General features: G+C 55.2%; 2 protein-coding genes across 2 annotated transcripts; one reads left to right on the top strand and one right to left on the bottom strand.

The window, feature by feature from the left end:
- The first annotated feature begins 56 nt into the window (after positions 1-56).
- Positions 57-16,960, top strand: LOC119100621 (ubiquitin-associated protein 2-like). Its single transcript, XM_037223699.1, has 14 exons — positions 57-317; positions 4,378-4,586; positions 8,260-8,403; positions 9,224-9,410; positions 9,775-10,289; positions 10,326-10,458; positions 10,838-10,995; positions 11,204-11,404; positions 11,581-11,655; positions 11,878-12,051; positions 12,639-12,765; positions 14,288-14,436; positions 15,280-15,423; positions 15,734-16,960. The coding sequence occupies exons 2-14, from the start codon at positions 4,449-4,451 to the stop codon at positions 16,310-16,312; spliced, it is 2,724 nt and encodes a 907-aa protein (XP_037079594.1). The 5' UTR covers positions 57-317; positions 4,378-4,448; the 3' UTR covers positions 16,313-16,960.
- A 2,544-nt stretch (positions 16,961-19,504) lies between these two features.
- LOC119100966 (uncharacterized) lies at positions 19,505-27,773 on the bottom strand. Its single transcript, XM_037224193.1, has 2 exons — positions 27,692-27,773; positions 19,505-20,339 (listed from the first exon to the last, which is right to left on the bottom strand). Exon 2 carries the CDS (start codon positions 20,322-20,324, stop codon positions 19,767-19,769), a length of 558 nt encoding a protein of 185 aa, XP_037080088.1. The 5' UTR covers positions 20,325-20,339; positions 27,692-27,773; the 3' UTR covers positions 19,505-19,766.
- Positions 27,774-27,983: the final 210 nt, after the last annotated feature.

The following is a 27,983-nucleotide window of genomic DNA, read 5'->3' as shown; positions in this document are numbered from 1 at the left end:
ATGAGACATTGGTCAACGCACGCATCGGTTTCGTGTAATAGGGGCTGCTGGTAGGTGGAGGGTTCATGTGGTTGTCGGTGTTGACGCCGGTCGAAGTGACGTGTTGTTAAGGTCTATTTGCACGATTGTGTGGAACCCATGCTTTCACTTGATATGGAATTTGTGTTACGACTGTTTCATAGAGGGACAAAGCCGAAGGCACACCGGAGCGCAATGTCAGTGTTATGCAACTGAACTGAATACGCGGGAATACATCGAGGTTCAACCAGATATTTCACTTAGGTCTTATAATTCTGCTTAAGTCTAGGCTAGTTTGGGTAAGTGTTATTCTGCCGATTTGCCGTGTGTGCGCATTGAAATGGGTGGCGTTAGGTCCGAGACGATATTGGCGCAGTAAGTTCTTTGTTTTAAGGCATGTGGGCATGCGTGGTTGTGCGTCGCAGTTGGTGGACTTTCAGTGTTGTACGCGCTTTGAAGTGTAAGGTTTGTTGGTATCTGGTGATTGATGGCTTGCAGTGGGCAATTTCATCTCACCATAATAAGTCTGGGAAGGCATAAAGCAGTTTCCCAAGTACTCAGACTGAAGTGTGGACATAGTATAACTAGCAAGATGCAACCAGAATCATGCAGATTTAGAACTGAATGGTATTGGTTAGAATAAAGAGTGCTGCAGAGATTGCAATTATTTAGTGCTGCACTGTTCACAGGAAGCTTTGACCAATTTCTGGGATGTTGGGGTGACTATTGGATAACCTTTGGTATATCATTAATGCGGGTATGGCTCAAAGTTTTCTAAGTCAGATGTTGCTGCATTCTGCTGCCTGCACTTTTGACCAAAAGACTGCTGTGAAACTTCAACAAGGTGGATGGCATGCAGAAACTTCAGTGCACTTTGGATGTTGTGCTGAAAATATCAGGACATGAGCTTACTTGGACCCTGCTTTGCTTTTGTGATATGTCTAAGAATTTTGTGCTGCTCTGCCATGCCAGTCATGTAATTAGTTGTTTTTCCTGATTTGCTGTTCTGCTGTGTAATTTGGCTTTAGTACACCCAGCAAAATTGGAGGCTTTGCACAAAGTTGGCTAAGGAAGGGATATCTTTGGATTTCAGGGGTGACTCAACCATCACCTCCATCTCCACCCTCCTTTTATCCATAGGTCTATGTCCATGATGATTTAGGTCCAGGGTATGTAGGCTGGGGTCCAAATCCAGGATTATTATGTCCATTTGTCCCTAGGTAGCTTGTATTTGATCTAATTTAAAATGTTAATTTGTCTTAGCTTATAATGTAGGTTTAATTTTTGTACCTCCTGCTAATGTATGTGAAGAAACTGTGCAAAGCCCATTGCAAAACAATAAGCATTGAGGTGGCACAGGACAGGCAAAACAATAGGTCACAGGTCACAGCACAGGTCACTTCCTATATGTCCAAACCAGGATGACAGCCTGCTGGGAACTTTTATGATGGGCCACATGAAAGTTCTTATTGGACAAAGTTATAACAGGGAGAGTTTCACTAACATGCTACTTGCAGATTCCCAAATTGCATTGCTTGGAAATTGTCTGTATGTAGGTCTAAAAGACTTGGCAATTTCACTTGATATGAATGCAATTTTAGTGGGTACAGTTTTGGAGGCTGTAATGAGAGTTTCAGGGCTCATTACACTATACAGGGCCCTATGCTGTTGCCAAGAGCATGATATGTCCACTTACTGGTGCAATCTGATCTGTCAGAGGTCTTCCATGTTGCCCTTGATTTTGCTGCACTTGCTGGGAGCCCCTTGCCTGGGTATTCTCAGTTAATGAAGGAACCTTCAAAGTGTCAATTCAGTGAAGGTGTCAGGTTTTTTCCACTTACTCAGGGCCCATAATTCAGAGACATTCATTGCTTAGGGGCTCTCCACATTGGTGTAGAGCCCTTTTTACTTGCATTCATTGGCAAATGATGAAGCACTATTGCCTGTTAGCCTGCCTGGGCATTTTTGATTGTGCAAGAGCCCACCGCATTGGTGTTGTGCTCTTCATATTCACCCTCAGGACCCTACACCATTGTTGGGACCCATCTACAGTTACCTGCCAAGGTGCTCCTGATCACTCAGGGGCCTTCCACTGTGGTCTCAGGTCCTTCACATTTGTCCAGATGACCCTGCACTCTGGCCAGAACCCTTTCTCCTGTGGCATTCCAGATTATTCAGGGGCCCACCACATTGATTTTGGGTTTGTGTTTGCTTGGAGAATCCTGCACTGTTGACTGTGACATTTATAATGCATTATCATGCTGCTGCATGCACTGCACATTCTTAACAAAGTTTGAATGTTGTCATACTCTAGTTATTTATCGCTGTCAAAACACAAGCTCGGGTTCAGTCATTAGCCATCATCTGATCAAAGCATAGACTTACTGACTCAGTGCCAGAGACTGGTTTACTGTGACCAGCCTGGGATGAAGTGTCAGGACTGAAATTATGATATTCAGAGGCAAACTTCAATGTTTTTACCATATCCTTTCTGAAGTAGTTGGCCTCTAAATGACAGGACCCACATTGATCTGGAGAAAATAAACATGCTCATTGTGTGCACACACATGCCATGCTTAGTTTTGTAAGGCTATGTACAGGAAAATGTTTTTTGTTCATCAAAGCAAATTTGAAGTGTTAAAATTTGTTGTAAACACAATGTGCCAAAATCCGAGGATTTGTGGGGAGGGGCACAATGCTGCGTTTCCACCCCTTTGATGAGTTCTGGGATCCACCACTGTCCCATTCTCCCTCGGTGTATGCGGTGACCTGTGTACGCGAGACCGGCTTGGTGGCATGGCTCGCATGTCACCGAGCAGGTGACATGGCTCGCGCCTCGGCCGGTGGTCGGCGCATCCACTAGTGGGACAGCACTGTGATGAGCTACTGATGTGTTCATGGCTCAATGGCCGTAGTCGCTGAGACCTGGTGATAGTCGGACCCTGGTTTATGCTCGCACGTGTGTGGTCGGCTGCACGCGTCATCGCCCCGCACTCTTGTCAACGCGATCGGACCTCTGTGATCTCTGTCAGAGCGGTGTCAGGTCGCCTCGCGTCGCTGTTGCGCCGTGCGAGCGCGATCAGACCGCTCTGATCTCCGTCAGAGCGGTGTCAGGTCGCCTTGCGTCGCTGTTGCGCCGTGCCAGCGCGATCAGACCGCTCCGATCTGTGTCAGAGCGGTATCAGGTCTCCTTGCGTCGCTGTTACGCCGCGCCGGCGGGTTCTGCGGGCGGCCGTGGCCCGTGTTCAGTAGGGTTACCGTGGAGCTTAGCTTACGGCAGGTCTCAGGGCTACGTTTGGCTTGTTTGCATGAAAGGAGGATTTAGTTATCATCACATAACAGTGCTGCAGGGAAATTGTGCCTTATGAAAGCGTTTGTGCGTAACCGTTGTAAAAAAGTATTCTGCCTGACTTGTCGGGAGTTACACCGCTCGTTGCTGACACGGGCATGATGTCTCAGTAAGCGGCTGCAAAGTACCAGCGTCTAGAGTGTGTGCCGTCCGAGCCGGCCTGACTGCCATCCTGGTCCGCCCAAGCCCAAAATTGTATCACCCCCAAATAGAACACGACATGTCGGTGGTCTCCCTCATAGCCGATGAAATATGAAGTTTGCTGTTAAATTGTTTAGCTTGTGGTTGGAATGCAGTATCTGTTCAGATATTTTATGCGTTGCTGGTTTTTCACGCGTTTGCACGTACAATGAGTCTGAATGTGAAACTTTCAGACCACACAGACATGCCTCCATATTTGTGCCCAATGGCATACTTTTTACCTTCTTCCAGCATTGGGTGCAGAATACTGACCTGCAATGTTAACTCACATTGCACCACAACATCTGTTGCAATGCTGCTGATAAGTGTTGATGAGTTACATCTCAAAAGCTCGGTCTCTTTTGGCCGTGATTGCCGAGTGGTTGGCTCGCGCGTGGGGGCCGGGTTTCAAATCTCGGGTGCGCCGTGACAAATGTTATCACTGCTACAGTTCCTGGTGCTCTGTGAAGAGAGTGTGTGACGACTTCGTCACATATACTTGTAAAGCGCATGCAGATCCCCCCATCCCCATCCCCCACTTACCTTTTAAGTGTACGCATTTGGTGTTGATGGTTCTGCTCACTTGTGGTCAACATTGGGAAGTCAGAATCCTATACATGTGCCACAAATGTGTATGTACATAACAATGCACCATACATTGAAGGCCGTGTAATTGGCTCAGGAATTCAAAGGAACCCGCAGTGACGTCTCACTCACACCCCGGATTTCGGAAATGTGCAGTGGTCGCAACCTGTCTCTAAATTCACAAGCTTCCAACCAGACATGTGTGTATGCCCGGTAATGCTGACACGGGTCCTGTGCTCTGGCAGATATATGTACATACTGTACATAGCGGACAGTGGCGTGACAGAGCATACGGGCGTCCCAGGCGGCGAACGCGATGAGTTCCGGTGGTCGCAGCTCGACCAGGAGCGCGGGCCGCTCCAAGGCGGAGCGCGGCCCGGGCAGGGAGGCCAGGCCGGCCGCCGACCCGGCCGCGCCGCACGACAAGCTCAAGCCACACACCAACGCCAAACCGGTGAGGCTACGCGCCGGCCGACCCCGCGTGCCGCTCTGCCCCGAGCCGGGCGCTGACGGCTATCTGTCACCCCCACCGTCGGGGGTGCGAGGCGGATTAAAAGCCTGCCCCTGCTATGGCAACTTGAGATCTGTTCGTTGCGTCAGCGACATTAAGGTGGCGAGCGGTCCGGTAAGCCTGGACGTTCGTACCAAGAAAGCGCTACGTGGACGGCGGCCGCATAGCTGGTGATGGCATGGGTCAGGCGAAACAGATCCTAGGTTACCAGGCTTTTCCTTGCGCCGCGTGGCGTGCGTGTTAAAAGCCCTGCAGCTTAACCACCGGCAGTGAATGTCATTTTAGATGGTTATGGCCAGTTCGTGTTACTCACCTTGTATTTGTATTTGTATCGTGTATCTTTTGAGCCGCGCTGCATCGCTTGACCATATCAGGGTGGGTAGTTGTCAACGGCTCCGCTTATCCTTGCCAATTGATCACAAATGGGGACTACAGGTCGCTTGCGTTTGGTATGTCCAAGTTAGTCCTGCAGTAATTAGGCCTTGGTCTTTGTTGGTGACCCGTCCTGACACCATTCTGAATTATTTGGTATGACTGGGAAACACGGAACCAGTCGAGGTATTGCGGCAAAACATTGTAAACCGCGGAAGGAAAATTTGATATCCTGCATCAGTTCGCAAAGCCATGAAAGCCTCTACTATTGCGTCATATCTCTGCTATCAATCAACGCCAGAAAGCATGAAATTGACCAGCTTCTCCTGCTGAAAGCTCGTGAGCTCCGGATTTGACGCAGATTCCGTCGAAACATGGGCGTATATTTTGATACCACGCTGTCGCGGACGAAGGCACCGGTCATGGCCACTGCAGCCCGCGGGACTAGCGGGTATGAGGGGCGTTCGTGACTGGCTACGGGGGACGTTCGTGATCTTGAGGTCGTTCAGGTGACACAGGACACATTGATCACCAGCGAGGTCGCGGGCTGGGTGAGCTTTGCTTCAGCTATGGAAAAGGTTTCAACTAAGCGCTCCAGTGTTGCTGGGCTGGTCGTCGCACATCCTATTGGCTGGTGCATTTGCACTCGGTGATCGCAGGATGATGTAGTTTTCAGCCGCGTGAGCGGCAACTCTTAAAAGTTGTCAAGTACGAATTGTTGCATGCAGGCTGGACGCATGCATAGACGCAACACTATCTTTGCATGCAGGATGGCAGGCAGACACTGGCATATACACTGGCTGCTCAAGAGGGTTTTCCTGCAACGTTTCGACATTGCTTATTGTTGCAAAAGTGCTCAGGGACACGAGACGAACGGGTCTAGATCTCAACGGCCTGGCGTCTCAGCGGCACGGGCCGAACATGGTTCGACGGAGTGGAGAGCGGACAGTCGCACGCGCCATGTGTGCCGGCGGCCACGTAGATGACGCATCTGTCCCAGGCACACCTTGGATCCGTCCGTGTTGGAGCCTTTTAAGGAGTGATATCAGATCTCAGCGGCCAGAGCATGTGGAGACCTGAGACCACCGGCATGTTGTAGGCTAACGCACGGGCGCAGCTCACTGACCACTCACGACTTGTTGGGAAAGCTGCCAATGTCACATTTTCCGAAACCGATCTCGAAGGCAAGACACATTGGCCCAAACCGAGAGTTGTGCCACACTGGTTCAGACATTTGGTCTTGTTTATTGTGACCCATATCTACCCAAGATGTTGACATATGCTGCTACTCTTGGTCGCATTTATTAAAGCCTTAAATCTGTGCAAATTCATCTATGTCCTTCGCAATAATGTTTGCGTGCCACATCAGTGGATTTCCGCTTTTTGGTCTCTCATGAGAGGTGAATTCTCCAACGCATTCGTCAGACCTCATTGTCATGGCAAGCGAAATATGTAGGGCTCCAGCAGCCGTGCTTTGGGCTTCATCGACGTAAGTGCAATTGATGACTTCACCATATCTGTATCGCCTCGCTCGTATCATGCTGCGTAAGGCGTCACTGACGTGGAATGATCGTTTACGTAGTGACCGAGGTCACCTCACGCCAGTCAAGACCGCATGTTGCCTGTTGCGCAACGTGCCATGCTTTTTCAACATGAAGAGTACCGCAACACGGTCAGTTCGTTGCGCACGCAGTCCCTCTGAGCAGGCTAAAGATGTAGGCATTCTCCTTTGTGTCAGCGTCGAATAGAGGGCACGGAGAGCGTCAAATCCCGCGGGCTGTGAGCGGCAGTGCCGATCCAACTTGCGGCCGAGCCGTGCAATCGGCCGTATGAGTTCATCACCGTGTTTGGGCTGACGTCACCGCATGACCTCGGCTGGCATCGCTTGGTCTCCAAGCGAGGCCGCGATGTAAATGAACCGGCAGCTGTGTACCGCCAGCGCTTTGCCATCCACCATGTCGGGTGTGATTTATCGCCGGTGTTCTCATCTTCGGTTACACGTGTGGGGAATACACCATGGTTATAGAACCCAAGGCCCAAGATGTGAAACTAATGCACAATGTAGGCAAATTGGCCAGTTTCAACATAGCGATTTATTGAAATCTGTCCTACATATGTGTGCGCCTAGCACATGCCCGCACGCTGCCGCCGTCACTATTTCCAAAATCCATCTAGATTACGGCGCAGTGTGACGTAAACCGATATAAACGTGATCATGAAAAACATTCAGTCGTAAAGCCCTGTTTGATGTGTCAATCGTCCCATTAAAACATTCACATCTATCGCACTAGTTTGGTGATACAGCTAAACCGCAAATCTTTGCAAATCCATCGATGTCCTCGATTGGAATTGTCAGGCGAAGCTAGGCTTGCAGTCAGTCATTTTCACGCTCCGCTATTTGTCAATAAGTGCGCGAATGCTACGTCAGTGTAGCTCGGCCTGTTCAGTTCTAAGGAGGGTTAGGCTTTCGTACCCATTTATGATATCTGTTGGTGTCGGTTTCAGAAAGTCTTGACGTCATAAGCTTCATTTTTACATCGTCTGTCTAACACCCGGTCACTGTGGCCAGCTCTGCTGTCTCTGCCGTCGACTCTTGTCCCATCCGCCGTCGCTTCTTGTCACATCTGCTGTCGCCTTTTGTCTCATCTGCTGTCGCCTCTCGACCCACCCGTTGTCACCCCTTGTCCCATGCGCTGTCGCCCCCTGTCCCACCTGCTGTCACCTCTCGTCCCATCTGCTGTGGCTTCTTGTCCCATCTGCTGTCGCCTCTTGTTTCATCTGCTGTCGCTTCTTGTCCCATCTGCTGTCGCCTCTTGTCTCACCTGCTGTGGCTTCTTGTCCCATCTGCTGTCGCCTCTTGTCTCACCTGCTGTTGCCTCCTGTCCCACCTGCTGTCGCCTCTCGTCCCATCTGCTGCCGCCTCTCGTCCCATCTGCTGTGGCCTCTTGTCCCATCTGCTGCCGCCTCTCGTCCCATCTGCTGTGGCCTCTCGTCCCATCTGCTGCCGCCTCTCGTCCCATCTGCTGTGGCTTCTTGGCCCATGTGCTGTCGCCTCTTGTGCCATCTGCTGTCGCCTCTTGTCACATGCCGCATCGACAGTCGCGGGTACCAATACATACAATTTGGTGATCAACACCTGCCGACGAACGAATGAACGAACTCATGTCGCCGACTTATTGCATCCAACTGACCTGATCTGTCCTGTGATATGTTTATGGTTGACGCATTGTGCTGAATATTACAGAGAGAAGATAAAATGTTCGAAGACAAAATCAGCCAAGTGATACAGCTCACAGGCAAAACAAAAGATGAGGCAGAAATCGCCTTGTTCGACTGTGATTACGACCCTACGAGAGCTATCAACATGCTCCTGGAAGGTGACGATCAGGTACGGCGTTCTTTTTTTTGTCGGCGATAGTTGGTTTTAAAAGAACTAGCGTTTGAATAATTCGACATCTGGCATGTATTTCATGTCCTGCACGCATCATCGTCGGCTATCAGATTGTGTCACGGTGGACAAAACGGCTTAAAACACTCCTGAACGCCCATTTCGCAGCCTTGTTTCCGATGTGTACCATCAAAATGGATCTAGCAGCTAGCAGCTGTTCTTAAGTCATACAGGTATGGTTTCAAACTTTCAAACGTTGTTGCCCCGCTTTGGGATTCCTGTGGAATGGCTCTTTGCATGCGTGTGCGTGCGTGCGTGCGTGCGTGCGTGCGTGCGTGCGTACGTACGTGCGTGCGCGCGCGCGCGTGTGTGTGTGTGTGTGTGTGTGTGTGTGTGTGTGTGTGTGTGTGTGTGTTGTGTGTGTGTGTGTGTGTGTGTGTGTGTGTGTGTGTGTGTGTGTGTGTGTGGTGTGTGTGTGTGTGTGTGTGTGTGTGTGTGTGTGTGTGTGTGTGTGTGTGTGTGTGTGTGTGTGTGTGTGTGTGTGTGTGTGTGTGTGTGTGTGTGTTGTGTGTGTGTGTGTGTGTGTGTGTGTGTGTGTGTGTGTGTGTGTGTGTGTGTGTGTGTGTGTGTGTGTGTGTTTTAGAGAAAGACAGGGTCGTCGGGGTAAGACAGGGACAGACACAGACACAGACACAGGCAGACAGACAGGGTAAGGGTAAAAGACAGGGACAGACAGTTTCCCTCCGCGAGTGTCACGCCTCCGAAGTAACCACGGCGCCGGCGTCCAGCCTAAAATCCGTTTTTGCTCTCGCCTGTCCAGGGCGAGTGGGTGGAAAAGACGAAGAAAAAGAAGCTGCCAAAGCCGGCGCCGGCCGACCAGAAGGCGCCAGAGGAGAGCGCAGGCCCCAAGGAGGAGGAGCGGGACCGGGACAGGGATCGGGACCGGTCCCGCAGCCGGGGCGGTCAGCCCCCGCGACTGCGGCGGGGCGCCGCTCAGGACAGGAGCTGTGAGTGCCGGCCAGGGCCGCCCGAGGCCGCGGCGGGCTCGCGAGCAGTCATGGCTCGGTGGACGAGCTGGTTCGTTACCTTCGTAATGCGACGCGATCAAGCGGCGGGACCAAAGTTTGTGTAATGTATACATGACGCATGGCGAACTTCGTAATGTGACTTAATCAACCGGGGAGGGCCAAAGTTGGGCTAATGTGTGCATGACGTATGATGAACTTCTGTCATACCTAGCTTTAAATAGCTGACGTACTTCCGCTTGTTTGACCGTGAGTTCGAGATGCTCACTCAATACGGACATGGCGGCAGCAGGCGTTTTTCGAAAGCAGTATGCCACTAACCGCGCTGCCCCTCCACCGCCCGCAGGGAAGGCGCGAGAGAGCCGGGAGAACGAGAAGAACGCGGCGGACGGCGGCGACGGCGAGGGGCGGCCACGCTGGGCGGGCCGCGGCGGCGGCGCACGCGGCGGCCGTGGCGGCCGGCGCGGTGCGCTGGGCTCGCGCAGCTTCCAGACGCGCCGCGGCGACGACTTCGCCGCCATCGACACCTGGACGAACCCGGGCGACGAGCGGGGCGGCCGCGGCCGCAGCCGGACGCAGCCCGGCGGCGGCTGGGACCAGGGCTTCCCGGCCGCCGACGACTGGGACAACGAGGAGTGGGGCGGCTCGCTCACCGACACCAAGGTGTTCACGCCCAGCGCGCCCGTGCAGCCGGCGGCGCCCGCGGCCGGCGACACGCCGGTGTCTAGCACGCCTGCGCCGCCGCCCGCCTCCACACTCGGCCCCAGCCTCGACCTAAGGGCACTGCTCGGCAAGGCGCCCGCCGCCGGCGAGGCCGGCGGCGACGCGCCGACGTACTCGCAGTTCGCGGCGACGCCGGCAGATGGGGACGCTGTGCGGCCGGTGGCCATCGGCTCGTCGGCGCCGGCGGCCAGCGCGGTGGCGTCGAACGCGCCCGGGGTGTACAGCTATAGTAGCGCGACGGCGCGGCCGGCGGCGCAGCAGGCCGCGCCGGCTGCCTCGTACCCGTCCGGCTACACCAACCCACCAGGTCAGCCCCATTTGTCGCCGCCGGACCGCTGAGGCGTCCGACAGGCTGCGTCGAGTGGCCTCCCCCTCCCCCTCCCCCTCCCCCTCCCTGGTTTTGGTTTCGTGCCTGGGATTATCGGTCTGCTTTCCTTTGACGACTAGGGCACTATACGGCTTTGCAGACCAAGTACCGCAACAAAATCTTGTTTTTGTCACACAAATTACTCGGGCCCTGGGCTGGGTCTGTGATCAAGCGTTGTCTCGCTGTCGATGCCTTCTCACGATGGGTCGCGTGATGCAGCGTCTCCACCCCATCAGCTGTGACTCGTCTGGTCTGGTCTGGTCGTCTGGTCTCCGCCTCATCAGGTCTGATTCGCAGCGTCTCCGTGCGTTCTGCGCAGGTCTGAGCTACTCGTCGGGGTACACGTCTGACAGTTTCGCGAGCCAACTCAAGTCGTCGCTGGCGCCGTCGGAGCCGGTGTCCACGGCCACCAGCATGTCGCAGTCGTTGCCGCAGAGGAGCAAAGTACAAAAGCCGCGGATGCAGCCGCCGTCCAAGGTCAGTGACGCAGCGCCGACGGGCTGCAGCGTGGAGGCCGCTGGGTTTATGTGTTGTCATCGGGCAGAAACGGGGCATGGCAGCTTGGTTTATCTGCTGATGCCGTTCATTCCCGTTTGATGGCATTGAGGAATACGTGTCTTGGCTCCAGCGGCGTAGGGGAGGTAGCCACGCTCGGCGTGCTGACGCGCGGTTTGTCGGCCTTCAGATTCCGGAGTCGGCCGTGGAGATGCCCGGCGATCCCGTCTCGTCGCTGGGCGTCAAGTTCGGCGGCCTCGACTTCGGCACCTCCGACAGCAAGCCGTTTCAGACGCCGGACGGCGACGCGGACGCCTTCTCCTCGGGCGTGGCGTCGTCCGGCCCGGAGCAGCAGCTGGGCTCGCTGCCGTCCGCCGGCCAGCCGGTCAAGGTGGGTGCCGTGCGGCCGCCAGCCCGCGCCCCCGTAACGCCCCGCCCTCTAACCGGCCCGTGTGCGTGTGTCGCCCGTCGTCCGCGTCGGCGTGCCGTGGTGTGCTAGTCGGCCGGGCCTCGCCGCGCCCTCCGCCGCTCGCTCTCTAGCCCCCGGCCCGCCGTGTCCGCCGACAGAGCGCGCGGGACTCGGCAGCCGCCTCGTACTCGGCCGGCGCGGCGACCGGCGACGACGCGGCGCCGTCCACGGGCTTCGCTCCGCCGGCGCCCGGCCTCTACTCGTCGCAGAAGCTGTCGCCGGGGCCGGCCGGCTTCCCGGCGGCGCCCAGCGTCAGCGGCGCCTCGTTCTCGCAGCTGGCGGCCTCGTACGGCGGCGCGGCGGCGGCGCCGGCCGGCTACAGCCAGCCGGCCGCCTTCAGCACGGCCAGCGCGCCGGCCTTCTCGTCGGCGGCGCCCACCTCCTCCTTCAGTCAGACGAGCTCGGCCGGCTCGTACCCGAGCGGCAGCTATGCTGGCGCGGGCGCCGCCGCCTACAGCGCTGCCTACAACAACGGCTCGTACGCGGCCGGCGCCGGCGGCACGCTGACCGGTAACTCGCTTCAGGAGAAGCTCACCAACGCGCTGTCCAGTGGCGGCAAGGCCAGCCAGGTAGGTGACGTCTGCGGGCGGCAGGCGGCGGCGTCGTCAGCGCGCGGTCAGTGTTGTGTGCGCTCCCGAGGCGATTGCTTGCCACCCAACCTGACCCGACCTGACCTGACCTGACCTGACCTGACCTGGCTCGCACCGTATCGCAACCGCACTCCGTGGTCCGGTGCGTGTCGTGTGCGCAGCTAAAACGAGTGATAACACGCAGTTCGTGTGCGGCCGTGTTGTGACTGGTGTCGGTCGTGTTTGGACCCGTTTAGTCTTAAGCGTGAATGGTGCCGTCGATCTCGATCCAGGGAGTTGGGTTGACCTCCCGATACAGGAAACCGTCACCATCTGGACTGATGACGTCACTGGCCTAGATAGTTTAATGCCTAGATAAGCAATCAAACTTGAGAATTTAAGTCGTCATGAGCATTTTGACGTTGAAGTCGCAGACTCAGGCTGGCAGTCGTGATTCGATTCAGTTGTCATCGCAGCTGCGGGGCCTTGGCGTGTGTTGGCTCCGACCTCCCAACACCAGCCGTGCGTACCCCGCCCCGTCCGGCGCCGGCGGCTGACCCATCGCCGTCTGGCTGTCCCGCCCGCAGTACGAGTCGTCGAACGCGGCCAGCTCGCTGGCGTCCAGCGTGTCGACGGCCGCCTCCTCGCTGCCGGTGGGCCTGGCCGGCGGTGTCGGCTCAGCCTCGGCGCCTGGTCGCTCCCACACCGCCACCAGTACGTGCCGAGAACGCGGGGCCTGGCCGCTGCGCTCGTGGGAGACGGCGTGTGGCTGTCAGGCTCGAGTGGTGGCGCCTAATATTGCGGTTGACCCTCCAGTAAATCGGTTGTGCCTCCGTGTTGTTGCTTGTTATGAACGGAAAATTTGAGTGACTACTCTGGCCGGTGCCGTTATGTCCGTTACTACGTTACACGAGCTGTTTATATATTAATGTTTCCAACGCTCCTCGTTTGTCCCTGCAAAACCTATCCAGCGCTGGACCGCTCAAATCAGCGCAGAGTGTCGGGAACATCAATGATGTCCCTAGCGTTAGGGCACTAGGAACGATGCCACATGTATCGCTGACAGATCCAGCCTGTCCGGCCCTGATGTTGTAAGAGCGGGGTCAGACAGTGGCCAGCCCTGGCCGCCGGGCGCTGCCGTCGTCACGGCGAGGCGGGTGTCCCCAGGAGCTGACCGCCGCCCCCAGGAGCTGACCGCCGCCCCCAGGAGCTGACCGCCGCCCCCAGGAGCTGACCGCCGCCCCCAGGAGCTGACCGCCGCCCCCAGGAGCTGACCGCCGCCCCCAGGAGCTGACCGCCGGCCCCAGGAGCTGACCGCCGCCCCCAGGAGCTGACCGCCGCCCCCAGGAGCTGACCGCCGCCCCCAGCGGCTGACTTCCGCCCCCAGGAGCTGACCGCCGCCCCCAGGGGATGACCGCCGCCCCCAGGGGATGACCGCCGCCCCCAGCGGCTGACCGCCGCCCCCAGCGGCTGATCGCCGTCCCCAGGGGCTGACCGCCGCCCCCAGCGGCTGACCGCCGCCCCCAGGGGCTGACCGCCGCCCCCAGGAGCTGACCGCCGCCCCCAGGTGCTGACCGCCGCCCCCAGGAGCTGACCGCCGCCCCCAGGAGCTGACCGCCGCCCCCAGGAGCTGACCGCCGCCCCCAGGGGCTGACCGCCGCCCCCAGCGGCTGACCGCCGCCCCCAGCGGCTGACCGCCGCCCCCAGGAGCTGACCGCCGCCCCCAGCGGCTGACCGCCGCCCCCAGGAGCTGACCGCCGCCCCCAGGAGCTGACCGCCGCCCCCAGCGGCTGACCGCCGCCCCCAGGAGCTGACCGCCGCCCCCAGCGGCTGACCGCCGCCCCCAGGAGCTGACCGCCGCCCCCAGGAGCTGACCGCCGCCCCCAGGAGCTGACCGCCGCCCCCAGGAGCTGACCGCCGCCCCCAGGAGCTGACCGCCGCCCCCAGCGGCTGACCGCCGCCCCCAGCGGCTGACCGCCGCCCCAGGAGCTGACCGCCGCCCCCAGCGGCTGACCGCCGCCCCCAGGAGCTGACCGCCGCCCCCAGGAGCTGACCGCCGCCCCCAGCGGCTGCCCGCCGCCCCCAGTGGCTGACCGCCGCCCCCAGCGGCTGACCGCCGCCCCCAGCGGCTGACCGCCGCCCCCAGCGGCTGACCGCCGTCCCCAGCGGCTGGCCGTCGTCCCCAGCGGCTGGCCGCCGTCCCCAGCGGCTGACCGCCGCCCCCGCCCTGCCGCAGCGCGGTCGGGCAGCATGCCAAGTGTGCCGCCCGGCGTGCCGATGCAGTACTTCGTCGGCCAGACGGGCGTGCCCACCTTCTACCCGGGCATGCAGCAGATCTACGGCTACGAGGAGATGCAGGCGCTACAGCAGAGGCTGCCGCACCTGGTCAGTCGAGGCGCCGCCGCCGCCGCCGCCGCCGCGGTGCGCTGACGGGGCCGGCACCGGGTGGGCTGTCCTCGGTAGCTGCTCGTGCCATGTGGCTGGTATCAGGGACTTTGAAATGGGACGCGGCAGCCTTACTTGGAATGCGCGATGGGTCGTTGCCTCGTCTCGGGAGCGATTCTCGCAGCCTTTGACGTCTCCGTGCTGCTCGCTGCGGCTTCTCCTCCACACGCCTATGTTTGTGACGTCAGCACACTGTCTCTTCTTCGGTGGTAATGCCTGTAAGTCCTTCCCCCCCTCCCCCCGTGTTCCCTTCCTGCGTCCGTTTGCTGTCGTCTGTCGTTTGCCCTGTGGCAGCGACCGTGGCGCCCCCTGTCGCTGACGCTGCAGCTGGATGCGCCGTCGTGCGCCCCATACTCACTTCGGCGGCAGCTGTGCTGTCTCCTTCGCGTCCGTGGTCAGCAATGTTTGTGATGTCTCCGTCCCAAATCAGGTCACCTGGGTCTGTGACGTCACATTTCCCTCCCGCTTTAGCATTGTCACGTTGGCTTCCCGTTTGTTGCGTCAGTGTTATGAGCATCACTCGCCTGGCGGCGACACTTCTAATGCCGCGTGTCCCCGCCGCTGCGGCAAGGCTTCTGGCGTCACTTCCCCGCCGCAGGAGCAGTGTTGTGGCGTCAGCTTCCCCTCCGCCGCAACAGCAGCTCTTGTGACGTCACCCACCGCCGGCCGCGCGGCAGCAGTGTTTGTGGCGTCACGCGTCCATTCCGCTCCGGCCATGCTCGTGACGTCCCGCCGTTCCGCTGCTGCTGCTGCGTCTTGTGACGTCACCTGTCGCTCCGGCAGCAGCAGCAGGCGGCTAACAACCAGGGGCGCGGAGACGCGGCCTCGGCGCTGGGCGCCTCGGCGGCGTTTTCCATGGCGGACGCCAAGTACAGCAGGCAGGAGGCCTCGTCGCCCGTGCAATCGTCGCTCAACCAGCAGGTAAAGGTGTGTGCCATGGCCTCTGCGCTTGCTGCTTGGCGCGCGCCGTCGGCTGCTGCGGCGAGCGGCGACGCGCCCCCGCCCGCGATGCTGCTCGGCCTGCTGCGCGCGCTCGCTCGCTGCCAGGCTGCGTTCCAGAATCAGCTGCGTGGCGTGCTCTGGTAGGTGCTACGTGTGTGGAGGCCGTCTTGCCGCGCTTGCCAGACGCTCGTGGACGGTGTGGCGTGGTGTGTGCTGCTTTTGGTGCCGCTGGGCGGTGTGACGGATGAGACGGAGTCGCCTGTGGTGAGTGACGCCGCTGTCCTGTGGTTTGCAGTCGCAGCAGCAGCAGCAGTTCTTCAACGCGGCGGCCATCCCGCCCAACTACACGTACTTCCCGTTCGTGCCCCAGTACAGCATCTACACACCGATGCCACCGGCCACGAACGCGGCGCACCAGGCGTCCAGCACGAGCCAGTACCCCAAGATGGCGTACAACGCGACCTCGTTCGGCGGCTCGTACGACTCGCTGGCGTCGGCGCCGGGCGGCGACTACAAGTCGGCGGGCTTCGTCGGCTCGGCCGGCCACAAGCTGGGCGGCTCGGGCTCGGTGGGCGCCGCGGCCGACCTCAGCGCCGTCTACAGCAAGATGCAGCTGGGCAACAAGTACGACAACAAGGGGTTCCACGCGGCCACGCCACCGCCCTTCAATCTGGCCGGCCAGGCGCAGACGACGCCGCTGGCGGCGCCCGGCGGCTACGCGCCGCACATGTTCATCCAGACGATGCCGCCGCAGCACCAAATGGTGCACCCGGGCCACCAGGACTCGAGCGTGGGCGGGCCGCAGCGCGCCGCCCAGCCCAGCAAGGCGGCCGCCAAGAACAGCTACGGCGGCGGCTACTGGCCGGGCAATTAGACGGGCGCCGGCGGCCGTCGCAGGGGCGGCGACCCTCTCACGGGCAGGAGGCTGCCCTGCTGCCCGAGCCCCGGCGTCTGGCGCCGTCTCTGGCGGGCGCAGCCGGCCCGCCCCCTCGCTGTACCTACATTGGTGAAATGTACCGTTATTTTTCGCTCTCGTGTGATTTGAAACGCAAAAACGGCTTATTGACCTTTGATGTTTGATGTTAAATATGTAGTAGGGTGTCGACACCGGTTTTGTATATAGGTGCTTCGCAGGACGGCACGACGGGCACAAATTGTCTGACAGATAATCATGTGTTTTTGGTACAAAGGTATTACGGCCGAACGACAGCCAGTTTACTTGGTTCCAGTCCGAGCCCTGTACCATGGTTTTAACCTCAGCCTGTCCGGAGACGCGGTCCTATACCTTCAGACCTGTGATACGGACAACCGCGACAGACGCCTGTGTCCTGGGGAGGGGTATGCGCCACGCGCTCCGTACACATTGGGCATTCGAGGAGCGGCCGAGTTTGCGCTGGTTGTATATACTGCGCGGTTCGCGCCAGCGCGCCGTTTGAAAATTAGGTGTCGCGATAACTTACTACTTTCGTGTTTTGTAAAGCTTTCTTGGAGGTACTTCGCCGTCAATACAAAACAAAGACGTGCTGGCGTCTGCGGCTCTGTGCTGGCGATGATGGGATGTTTGTCGCCGCCTGGGGTCGCTGTTACGCGGCTGGGTTGTGACCGGATTGGTGCCTGGACAGGTCGAAAGGGAACCGACAACATGCGGAGTGGATGGGTGTGCACGGCGTGGACGTGTGCGATAGCACGCTCGCAGTCTGGCTATCTGGCCGAGAGTCGGCAAACCCCGCAGACTACAGATGTGGCAGATGCCGTCACGTTATTCATTGCTGGCAATGTGTCGCCGCTGATGAACATGTCTACACGAGCAGCGTGCCGGTCGCGTCCAGAATGTTGTGACAACACTGAGTTCTAAATGTTTTTAGAAAAATATTCCAAATCGAACTCCGTATGCTAATGTGCGAAACTCCTTTCTTTGAGCGGAGGCTTGGGAGCGGCGTAAGGTGCACCGGTTCACAGGTTTGCCGGAGGCTGCGGGACAGGGGGTGTAATGGGGGAAGGATTGGACCTGGGAAATGGGACCGGTAATGCAGGAACGAGGGGTGATGACTTGGGGTGAGGGTTCAATACATTCGACTCCCAGCTTCTGGGCTAGATAGAACACAAGGATAAAGCAATTAAAAACCTCTGATCGACTCCCAGAAATGACCGGGTAGTGTGACACTCGGCCGCCGCAATTTTGTGCGCCGGTTAGGCTATTTCATCAGACTTAGCACCCTCAACGTCCTGATAGCTTCCACGTGTAATTGAACGGGACATTTGCAGCAGCTGGCGCCGGCTCCAAGTAAGCGTTGCCGTCAGGCTGGGTATGGGCAGTGATGCGTCAGTTGCCCGCGGTCTCTGTCGGGTTGCGCTGAACGGTCATGCGTCGTCCCCCTTCAGCATGAACGCGCTGGTACAAGATTCAGCCAATTTCGTCGGCAGGAAGCGGAGTGTCACACGACATGAAGACACCTGATGAGGGTATAATTCCACCAACAGGCACCTGATAAGGGTATAATTCCAGCCTTCGTGAGGCAGATCGGCGGGGAGTGCGGTGCCCAAACATCAGCCAGCAGAAATACCAACATCGCCAACATTAGGTCTGGGTGTGTCATGACTGGAGGAAACGGTACATTATAAACGTTCATTCATTTGGCACATTTGAAGTGATCAAGGCTTGATCTTGAAGTGACAAGACTTGATGTTGGTCAAACTAACCTAACCGTATTTTCCGCGACGGTATTTCAGTACGAGTATCTTAATAATCAACATACAACGGCAAATATTTACTCTCGGGTTCTCAACTACGCGTGACCTCGGAAAGGGGGACTTCATGCCACGCATCCCCCGGACTATGCAAACGGGGTCCTCCGGCCGTGCCAGGCTCTTGTCGCGGCTCTAACACAGGCCTCCGGCAGGGACACCTTACATTTGAAGTCCCTCGCGCGGGTACAGTGAGTATCGGCGCAGCGTTGTCAACTTGGTAATGACTTAGTTGGTGTGGCAGCCACACAACTGTGGGAAGAAGCCAACGATAGGAAGCTATGAGTGCGTTTCCCACGGTTATAGAAGTCTGACAACGATGCGCCCCGCGGGTAGAAAATGGAGCATTGTAGGTATACAGCCGGCGTGCCATCTCCCCTCCAAATATGCATGTTATGGCTTTTCCGATGAGTGACGCTCTGCAGCGCTGACACTTTTTCTGCGTATGTTCCATCCGTGCCAGCAGGCGGATCAATTCGGGCGTCGTCTGGCGGGTGGCACACTCCGGTGTAACCAAACTCGAGTGTTGCTACTACGCTTCCGAACTGTCCTGACCGTTCGCTTGGAGTTTGCTCTCTTAACCACACGCTGCACTCCCTCCCCCACCTTGAAAAGTGGGTCGGGGGCACTGGCTCCCTGCCGCCTCGCCCCCCCCCCCCGCGTTCCTACACCACAGAAACAGCGAGTCCTCGGCCCCAACAGTCTTCCTTGCCCGTTTCAAGGGACACTGCGTAAGCGGCAGTTCGTTTATTTACAAAACCACGGCCGTACGCGTCCGCTCCGCCATTACATTAGCGCGCGGATACGTGAAGGCCCCGCTTGAACAGTCCCGCTGCCTCGCACCAACCGTGAGACGACACGCGTTGACATCGGGCCGTCTGGTGAGCGGGCAGGGCTTCGGTGAGAACATCGCACCAATCGTGGACGCTATGCGTCGACGGCGGGCCGTCTGGTGAGGGGGCAGGGCTTCGGTGAGAACATCGCACCAACCGTGGACGCTATGCGTCGACGACTGGCCGTCTGGTGAGGGGGCAGGGCTTCGGTGAGAACATCGCACCAACCGTGGACGCTATGCGTCGACGGCTGGCCGTCTGGTGAGGGGGCAGGGCTTCGGTGAGAACATCGCACCAATCGTGGACGCTATGCGTCGACGACTGGCCGTCTGGTGAGGGGGCAGGGCTTCGGCGAAAGAACACGTAAGTCATATGGCTCGTTCGGTTGGGCCTCGCACACACGCGTTACCGACCTCAATGACGTCAGACTGTCGTCGCTGGCCCGCCTCCCCCACCTCCCTGGTCCACTGGGTAACAGCGGCGTAGCATCAGATGCGCGCGTGGTATTGATACTCTGCGAGCAAGCTGGCACGTTCATCGACTTTCACGAAACCGAGCATAAACCGGGACGCATTCAGCAGTCGTATAAGGCGAGATCGTCCACACTGTGGACCACAGCAGGCTAACTCGGTGGTTTTAAGGTGAACAGCACCAATAGCGACAGAGCTATAGCAAGCGTGGGCTCTCGCATGCCATGAGCCCACTGACGACCAGTGCGCAGCGGCGCTCCGAGTGATGACGCATTGCTGACTAATGCCCGGGCACGAGTGCAGAGTTCCGCCCCGTCGCCTCTGGCAGCTGCTCTTCACTAACTCGCGCCTTTTCCAGCTCCGGTTGTCTCACGGTCGGCCGTCCATGATCGTCTTCGGTCTGCACACCCTCCGCATCGAGCCGTCGCCTGTCGCCGTTCTCCAGCCGCTGCCCCGCCGACCTCGCCAGCTCCTGTGCAGCGCCGCCTGCCGCCCGCTGCTGTGCTGCCGACTGGCGACGCCCGCCGGCCGGCCGCGGGCACGGGAAGCGGCGGCTCTGGCCACACGCCCGACACGTCCACACCTGGCAGCGCTGCGGCCGCGAGCGCGTGCGCACCGTGCACGTGACGCCGGGCGCGAGCAGAGCGTGGCAGGCCCGGCAGGCGGTGCGCTTCAGCCGCCGCTCCAGACGCAGCACAGCCTTCTGCGAGAAGGTGGCCAGCATGTGGGCGTAGAGACGTGAGGCGGCTGGCCGGCTCGGCTCGGCCCGCAGCGCCGCCCACGCCAGCTGGTACAGGTAGCTGGCCCGCTGGAAGTTGTCCAGGCCGACACGGGCCATCACCGCCGGCTGGGTCTGCCGGAGAGAGCACAGTCGGCCCGCGGATCACCGAACACACCGCGGTGCGCAGCAACACATCAACCCCCAAAAAACCCGCTGTTTAAGGGGCCAAATAAGAGCGCAAGGTCGTAATGTGTGATGATCCACTGCTGTAATGTACTGTCGACGCTGCTTGACTCGCACTTGTTACCCAATGATCCGTGGATCCTTGGTAAATGACTGGTACAAAATGTAGTAGTTATCTCGGTGCTTTCATCAGCAAAAGATACCACTGGACCAGATGACGCCGACGCACGTTAACTTCTTGACGTGCAGTTCGCTGTGGACTACTGATCCCATTTAAATGTCCATGCTAGTCCAATCAGCCCTGGGCACCTCAGCGCACCCATCTGGGTGTCCAATTTGTCACGCGCGCACGCACGCACGCATGGGCTGGAAGGACAATGCCCACGAAAGAACGTAGCATATGTGATGTCCTGTAACCCCTGCCGTGTGACTTTTGTGGGAGAAAAGAAAACATAGCATTCGGATATGGCATAAAATAGCACAACAAACACCTTGGAGATGCACGTTCACGGAGGACGTACACACCAGTAGGCCAACACATGGTAGACCGGCGCGCAGCAATTGACCATAGCGCAACCAGTAGCAACTTCAAAGAAAAAATATCAGTAACAGCCAGACAACGCAAACTTCAAGATCTTAGAAATACTGGTGCGTTTGACATCTTCGTCCGAGCCTGAACACGAACGATAACAATATAATAGTTGAAAGATGTATGCATATATATGCATTATATTATATATATATATATATATATATATATATATATATATATATATTCGGTACGGGTCATCCAAGTCTTTCTACTGAGGAGCCTGTGTTCCGGATACCCCCCAGCCCAGTACCCTGTTCTGTGTTGACACCCGAGAACCTGTAGGGCTCGAATATGGTGACGCAATGTCCGTGATGCCCGATATTCAGAGCAAACAATTTCCTACCTTTTACTCAATGTGGGACACCGTAAACTCCTGTTTGACAGCCTGTGTTTCGTGCAGCTTTCAGCGTTGCGCCATGTTCCGGCAGTTAGAGCGCGGGAGTTTGAACGACACCATTACTTTGATACATTTTCAAAGGCAGGCCCCGCAAAGATTCAACCTAATTTCGCCATCTAAAATGCAGAACTTTTAGAGCAATTCTTGGCTTAATCCTGTTAACTCGTGAACATGACCGCGGCTCGAAACGTCAGGTTTTGGCACAACAAATGTTTGCTCCAAAACGTCGATTACCCAGTACCTCTTGGTATATCTAAGGTCTAAGGTAAGGTCTTGGTGTATCTAAGGCCTAAGGTAAGGTATTATTGTCAACATCAGAACTCTAAACTCGCACAACTGAAGATCTACCATCAGTAAGGCCACTTTGGTCTGAATTCAGACATGATGAAAAGAACTTGTACGTTTTAAGCAAAGGACATGTCAGGCATTTGAGAGTATTAACGAACTCAGGTATCGGCCCTTTTTAGTTTTGGGTTATAATGAAAGAAAGCAGCTGCCTTAGATGTTCCCAGAGGGAGTGGTGGTTGATATGAAATGATGTTAACCAGTTGCACGACATATTAAAGGGAGTGTTCTAGATTTGTATGGGGTTTTTGAACAGAAATAGCCATATTGAAGACCTTTCGATGTAGCTAAGGCCATGCCCTTCTCAATGCCTAAAATCCTCCGGTTTCTGAGCTTAAATACTGCAAAGAAGTGGCAGAGCCATTAGGTAGGTAACCCTGGTCTGCGTTACATCATACTAACGTCCTTTAAATCCTAACATTCCACTGTCGATGCGCCGATCAAGATCAAGAAAGATATAATTGCCGAGTTGTTCATATGTAACATTCGTGAGCACGATTTGCATACATATCCGCCGATAATTGGCTGTCAATCAGTGTTATGCATGGTACAATGACGCAATGAAACAATACCACATTGAGGAGGATATCTACTGCATGTAGAAATCGTGTTGTCTAGAGCAGCCTTTTCTACTTAAAAACATGCCAACAGTTACAAGTGATTTTTCATTATATCTGATACTTGATTCAATATCTTCAAATGTGGAGCATTCCCTTTAACGCAAATGAAAGCAAAATATTAACGCACGGTTAATATTTTCGGATATGACTTGGAACCTGCATCGAGCAGTCACGTAAGATTGGTTTCGTGTTGCGCACAATATTTTTCATACACAACTTTAACACTCTTTAAGCCGTCTATAAACCGAACTGTACTGCAGAGCCATATCAGGAAAACACATTTGGGCAAAATAAAGTGGGAACGTTGTAAAGTACCTGGTGACGAACCATGGTACAGCTCCCGCAAACATTAATGTTGAATCTTCATTTCCTCGACCACCCTGACATGCACGTAACGGTGATCTTCTTGCGTCACCTAGCTAATCATTCCACCAGCAATAATACATGCACACCAAAGGCTCCGAGGCTTACTGTGCGTACCGCCACAGCGCCAGCATGTGGTGGCCCTTACCACAATGGCCTACAACTAGCATGTCAAACCATCACTGTAGACATTTTGTCCAAACGCCGATCACTGCGGTGATCACGACGCCCTCCACTCGCCACACTCCGCAAACCCGCAGGCGTCACGTGATCTTGGAGCGCATCTGCGGGGGGAACTCGTCGGCGCGCTGTCTGGCGCACGGCCGACAGAAGCGACGCGTGTAGAAGACGCTGCAGCCGGCGTCCTGGCACACGGCGCGGCCGCACGCCGCGCAGTCGGAGCCGAGCAGCAGCAGCTGGCCGGCGCCGCGCGGCGCGAACGGGTCACGCATCACGTACGACGGCTCCACCGGCTGCACGGAGCGCGTGAAGCCGGGCCGGGTCCCCTTGTAGTGGCACAGCTCGGCCAGGCCGCACAGGTGGCAGATAAACGGCACGGTCGGCTGGTAGGGGTTGGTGAAGTCGGCCGGCCGCTCCGCCGCAGCCGCCGCCGCCACTTCCGCTGGCTTGGCCCCTGATGGCCCCGGCTGTGTGGCACTGGCGCTACGCGCTGACAGCCCGGCGTCGATATCACGTGGATGTTCTTGCTCAGCACGTTCTGCTTGTGAGGCATCAGCAGCATCACTACCCTTGACTTGAGAACCCAAATATCCAGAATGTTTGGGAACGCTCTGTTCCTTGTCTGCCATTCCGTGTCTGCGAAGTCAAATGGGAAAAGTGTGGAATTGGAAATCAGTTGTTGTCACACAAAAATGAGTTGAGTCCTTCCTTGCCTAATATCCAGGCCAGCATCCACTGGCAGTGACTACTGAGAATGACCGTGTGTCAAACATCCACAAGAGAAGCAATTTCCATACACTGGCGGCGCAGGGAACAGGCCAAGAATTGGATGAGGCAGAACAAAGCGTCGCACGATTTCCTTAAATACACTTAATTCCGGCACGTTCGTCCGGCGGATAATCTCACAAAATTCTCCGGAATGCTTCATAATTTTCTGGAACGGCGTTCGGCACAGCAAGCACGAAAAACAACTGACGTGAGCCAGATCATTTTCACGCCAAGAGAAAAAAAAAATCACAAAAAGCGGAAAAATGTTGTCTCGGAAAATTTTCAGAGCATGGCCAGGACGGAAAATATTGTTTTCTCTTCGCATAGCTATGACCGTCTGCTCTGCATGACGCATGGGAGACGAATCTGGCGGGTAATTTCCCGACCTGCTGAACGCTATTGGAGAATCTCCGTGGATGACCATCGGAGGGGTAGTCATTCGTTGGCTAACTTTCCCTCCGACGAACGCACCCTTTAAATGTTCCGCACAGGTGGTTCTGGGTTCGAAGCACTATGTAAGCAAGGGTTTTCGCGTGTATCCATGCCAGCAGATGATTTTGCCTCTAGCATTTTTTGGCGCGCGGTTTTACGCGCCGTACAACGTTGCAATACGACAGCTTCGGATCACGTCCATTTGCACCATTCATGATTGTTTACAAGGAGAAAACAGATGGGCCAATTTCGCCTTTGCTTCTGTTCTTTTACGATGCTTCTGTGACAGAGCAATAACGAAAAGCTGCGGATAAAAAATTAAGTTATTTGAAGGTCGCAAGTTGATAAATATATTTGCAAGGAACATTATGCATGTAAATAAGACAGTACTAATAGCCTTATTCTTCGTCAAGAGCATCAGGACATGGATTCATTGATATTTCGACTACATACCTCTATCGAAACAGGCATGTAAACGAAATATCAATACATATATCTCTCATTGCCTCGGCTATTCTACAAGGAACAAGACTCTTAGCATCAGTCAAAGTCTCACCTAGAAGTAATTTTAAGATAAATTCAAAATCCCACTGACACCTGTTATTCCACCATCACTCATTACAGAGGCGTGAGCACGATTCCACATGAAGGCGTAAAACTTTAAACAAGAAATCACTGAAAACCGAGGCTAGCACGCGTTTTGTGTTCGCAGAACAACTGCACATGTCATCGATCTTATTTGTACGCGTTTATCCGCCATTTTAGCTGTCAACATTTAGTCATGTACACATGCTGCAGGTACGCTTTTGTTCGTCACATGAGTGGTTATTGGGAACGTCATTTGATTGCGTCATGGAACGTTTGTATGACGATGAGGTGCTGTGAAACAAGCCGCGCGAGAATGTAACCCAAGCACTCACGTATAGTAATTCAACTCGCCGAGAGATGGTAGTGACGGCACTGAAAGTACTCGCTGAGCTAAATATTGTTGTGCCATGCTTCGCCGTTTCTCGTAATGTTGCATGGTTGCCAAGTTGTCCGTGACTTCAAGAAATTAATTTGCATTCACGTGCTTGACTATGGCGCAATCCTTACGTTCTTCGACTGCAAGTCCCATTTCCGTGACAACTAGCAACCATGACCAACTTGTATATTACGTAGTACAAAATGATTCAAGCTCCATAGTTCAGCTGTCCCTTTTGTCCTCTAGCTCACTTCATCCTGCATCCTCGCGATACCCCGGCTGTCCGGGGCAGCTTGCATGCGTCAGCCACAAGAAGGCCGAGAGGCCCCTGGGAAGGCGGACCCCGACCAGGTAACCAGCGCGCATGCGCGGGTTAAAGCCCGGCAGTTGGCCCCCCAGGCGCATGCAAGTCTGCCCCATCGTTAACCATCTTCCGTCATCCCATAGTCCTAAAATGATCATTTCTGGTCCAAAGGGCTCTAGTCTATTAAAAAAGCTTCATAGCTAAGACCTGCTCACCATAAAATGGGAGTCAAAAGGCCTCCACTGGAAGTAAATCTTCGTCCCTGGCACTAGATCTGGCTGCATCAACGGAAGTCTTCCTCTCTGTTGCTCCGGTTCCGCCACTCTCTCTCGCAGCAACGCCACTCAGATTCTGCCACCCACAGGCCACAAGGTGCTCAAGGCCAGGGAGAAGGCTTCTGCCGATGCAGTTAGATCTTGTGCCCGCGAGGAAGATTTACTTTCGGTGGAGGCCTTTTTGACTCCACTTTAATGGTGAGCAGCATATATGTTGTATAATCCACACCATAAGTGACCCACGTTGGAGAAGTTTTCCGTACACGGCCCAGATGGCAACTCCCAAGACTCTGACCCCCTCCTAATCATTTTGAGAAATTGATCCCCATTTGCCATGCATACCTTGGTGATCTTGAAAGTTTGCATGGAGGGGTCTGCTTAAGTATGCAAGTGTCAAGCTCAGAATCAACAGAGTTTTGAGCCTCAAAAGAGGCAAGGCTGAGAGCTGCACTGAATGCCCTTCAAAATGTCTATCTCAGCAAAAAAAAAGTAGGACATTCTGTGTTTGTGGAACACTCATATCACATGACTTCTTGTATGCCCTCCACCTGCACATAAAATGGCATTCCTTTTTCATTGCTTCAAACCATTTAAAAAACTAAAAAAAGTCCTAATCCCTCATCTTAATTAGTAGAACTTATGAAAACCACAAAGTTTTATAAATCACCTAATAACTGGGTCTTAATCAGCCTGCAGCAGACTATCATCACTTTTGTTTTCCTCTTAACTATAACATTCACCTTTAGACTATCTGCAAACTTAAAGGTTGTAATCCACCTCACTTTGTATGGCACTTCCAGATTACTTCCAGATATACCATACAACATATGTCCAAGAACCAAGACAGGGCTTGGTTCTTGGACATAAGACACTGTGGCATGCAACTTTGGAGCCCTTCTGTGCTGCTTACTGCTGCCACCCTGCAAGCCAAATTTCTGTCTATTTTGTATACCACAACATACACCAGCCTGAATTGTAGCAAGGATCATGTATGTGACAAGATGGTCTGAACTGACAAAAAATCCACTGACTGAGCATTCACCAGTGAAAATCCAATCATAAGCTTATAGGAAAAAAATGGATTAAATAAGACGTGCCACATAAATTCAAGCAAGGGTGTTCATTCCAATAAAGCTTTTGATCTTACTGTGCCTTGCAATCCAGTCCTTTGGTAAGTGCACCAGGTTGAAAAAGCATGCCTTGATTCCTGCAAGGCTTATACAGATCTTCACAAAATGTTTCTATTCAATTCAGGCACCATGGTATTGGTGTTTACTGATCTTCACACCACCAAGTTCACACCAAAGCTATATATAGCAGGGCCATGTGCAGGATATAATGATGGGAAGGGCAATGCTGAGAGTTTCCACCAAAAACTGAGCTTAGGAAGTCTCAGACAAGCCTAATTGGTTGCATTCAAACATAACTCAGTCTTGATGTGCTAATGTCTTCTGTGCCTTGTGTATTTACCACATCTAAGCTCATGTTTGGTGTTAAACTGAGCCACACAGACACAAACACATGTATAATTTTCATAGGCATGGGTGTGTGCCAGTCAGCAAAAAGTCCATCCACTGCACCAGATGCCTAAGCAGCATGAGTGTGCTCAACCCCAGGATCATGCATGCCAAGCTCAGGCCAGGCTAAACTGTGGTGAATAATCAAGCAATTTCTGGTGGAAATTTATTTAGAAAATTATATTTTTCTGATGGCATGTGAGCAACATCACAATTTCTTGAAACAATGGCTCTAATGGGGCAGAATTGGTGCAAAACAGGCACCTAACCCTGAATGCTTGGGGTTACTATGTAGATATACTGACAGTGTTCCTACCATGTTTCGATTACATGGTGTATGCACACATAACGAGAATTTTTGGCCATCTGCATGTCGTGCACTCAAGGGGCTACTATTTGCTTACCACATAAGAGGATTACTTTCCACCAATGTATCCCAATCAACAGCTAACCGACGACGGCAAAGACAACAATGCCAACGGCAGCAACAAGTAGTTTAAAGGCGTTATTATATAAGCTTACACCGTGGAGGTACGATACTCACGATGTCTATAAGCCCATACAGTATCGCTTCACCCAGAATGTCGAATATCAGCCGCACGAACACGGCGCTCACAATTGGCGCTGTTCTGTTGCACGCGCCGATTTCCTCGCTGTACCAAGGATAATCAAAATATGAACTTGTATTTAAGGTATTTTTGAATATTTAATGACGTCACTGAAAACGTAAACAATCATAAGTTACTCCAGTGGTAACGCCGCGCCGCACCACCCCGCATGGCACCGCAGGGCAGTGTATCGCACCGCACCGCATCGCACCGCACCGCACCGAACCG

This window comes from Pollicipes pollicipes, unplaced genomic scaffold (genome assembly GCF_011947565.3).
Source record: "Pollicipes pollicipes isolate AB1234 unplaced genomic scaffold, Ppol_2.1 Scaffold_4881;HRSCAF=5763_pilon_pilon_pilon, whole genome shotgun sequence".
Taxonomy (NCBI): Eukaryota; Metazoa; Arthropoda; class Thecostraca; order Pollicipedomorpha; family Pollicipedidae; genus Pollicipes; species Pollicipes pollicipes.
The sequence above is the reverse complement of the archived record's forward strand: the minus strand, read 5'-3'. Positions and strand labels throughout refer to the sequence as shown.

Excerpts from the sequence above, each read along its gene's own strand:
- LOC119100621 (XM_037223699.1), top strand. The coding sequence starts at position 4,449 with ATGAGTTCCGGTGGTCGCAGCTCGACCAGGAGCGCGGGCCGCTCCAAG. Across the intron at positions 10,996-11,203 it reads GGATGCAGCCGCCGTCCAAG|ATTCCGGAGTCGGCCGTGGA; the intron begins GTCAGTGACGCA and ends GTCGGCCTTCAG. Across the intron at positions 11,656-11,877 it reads ACGCGGCGCCGTCCACGGGC|ACGAGCTCGGCCGGCTCGTA; the intron begins TTCGCTCCGCCG and ends TCCTTCAGTCAG.
- LOC119100966 (XM_037224193.1), bottom strand. The coding sequence starts at position 20,324 with ATGGCCCGTGTCGGCCTGGACAACTTCCAGCGGGCCAGCTACCTGTAC.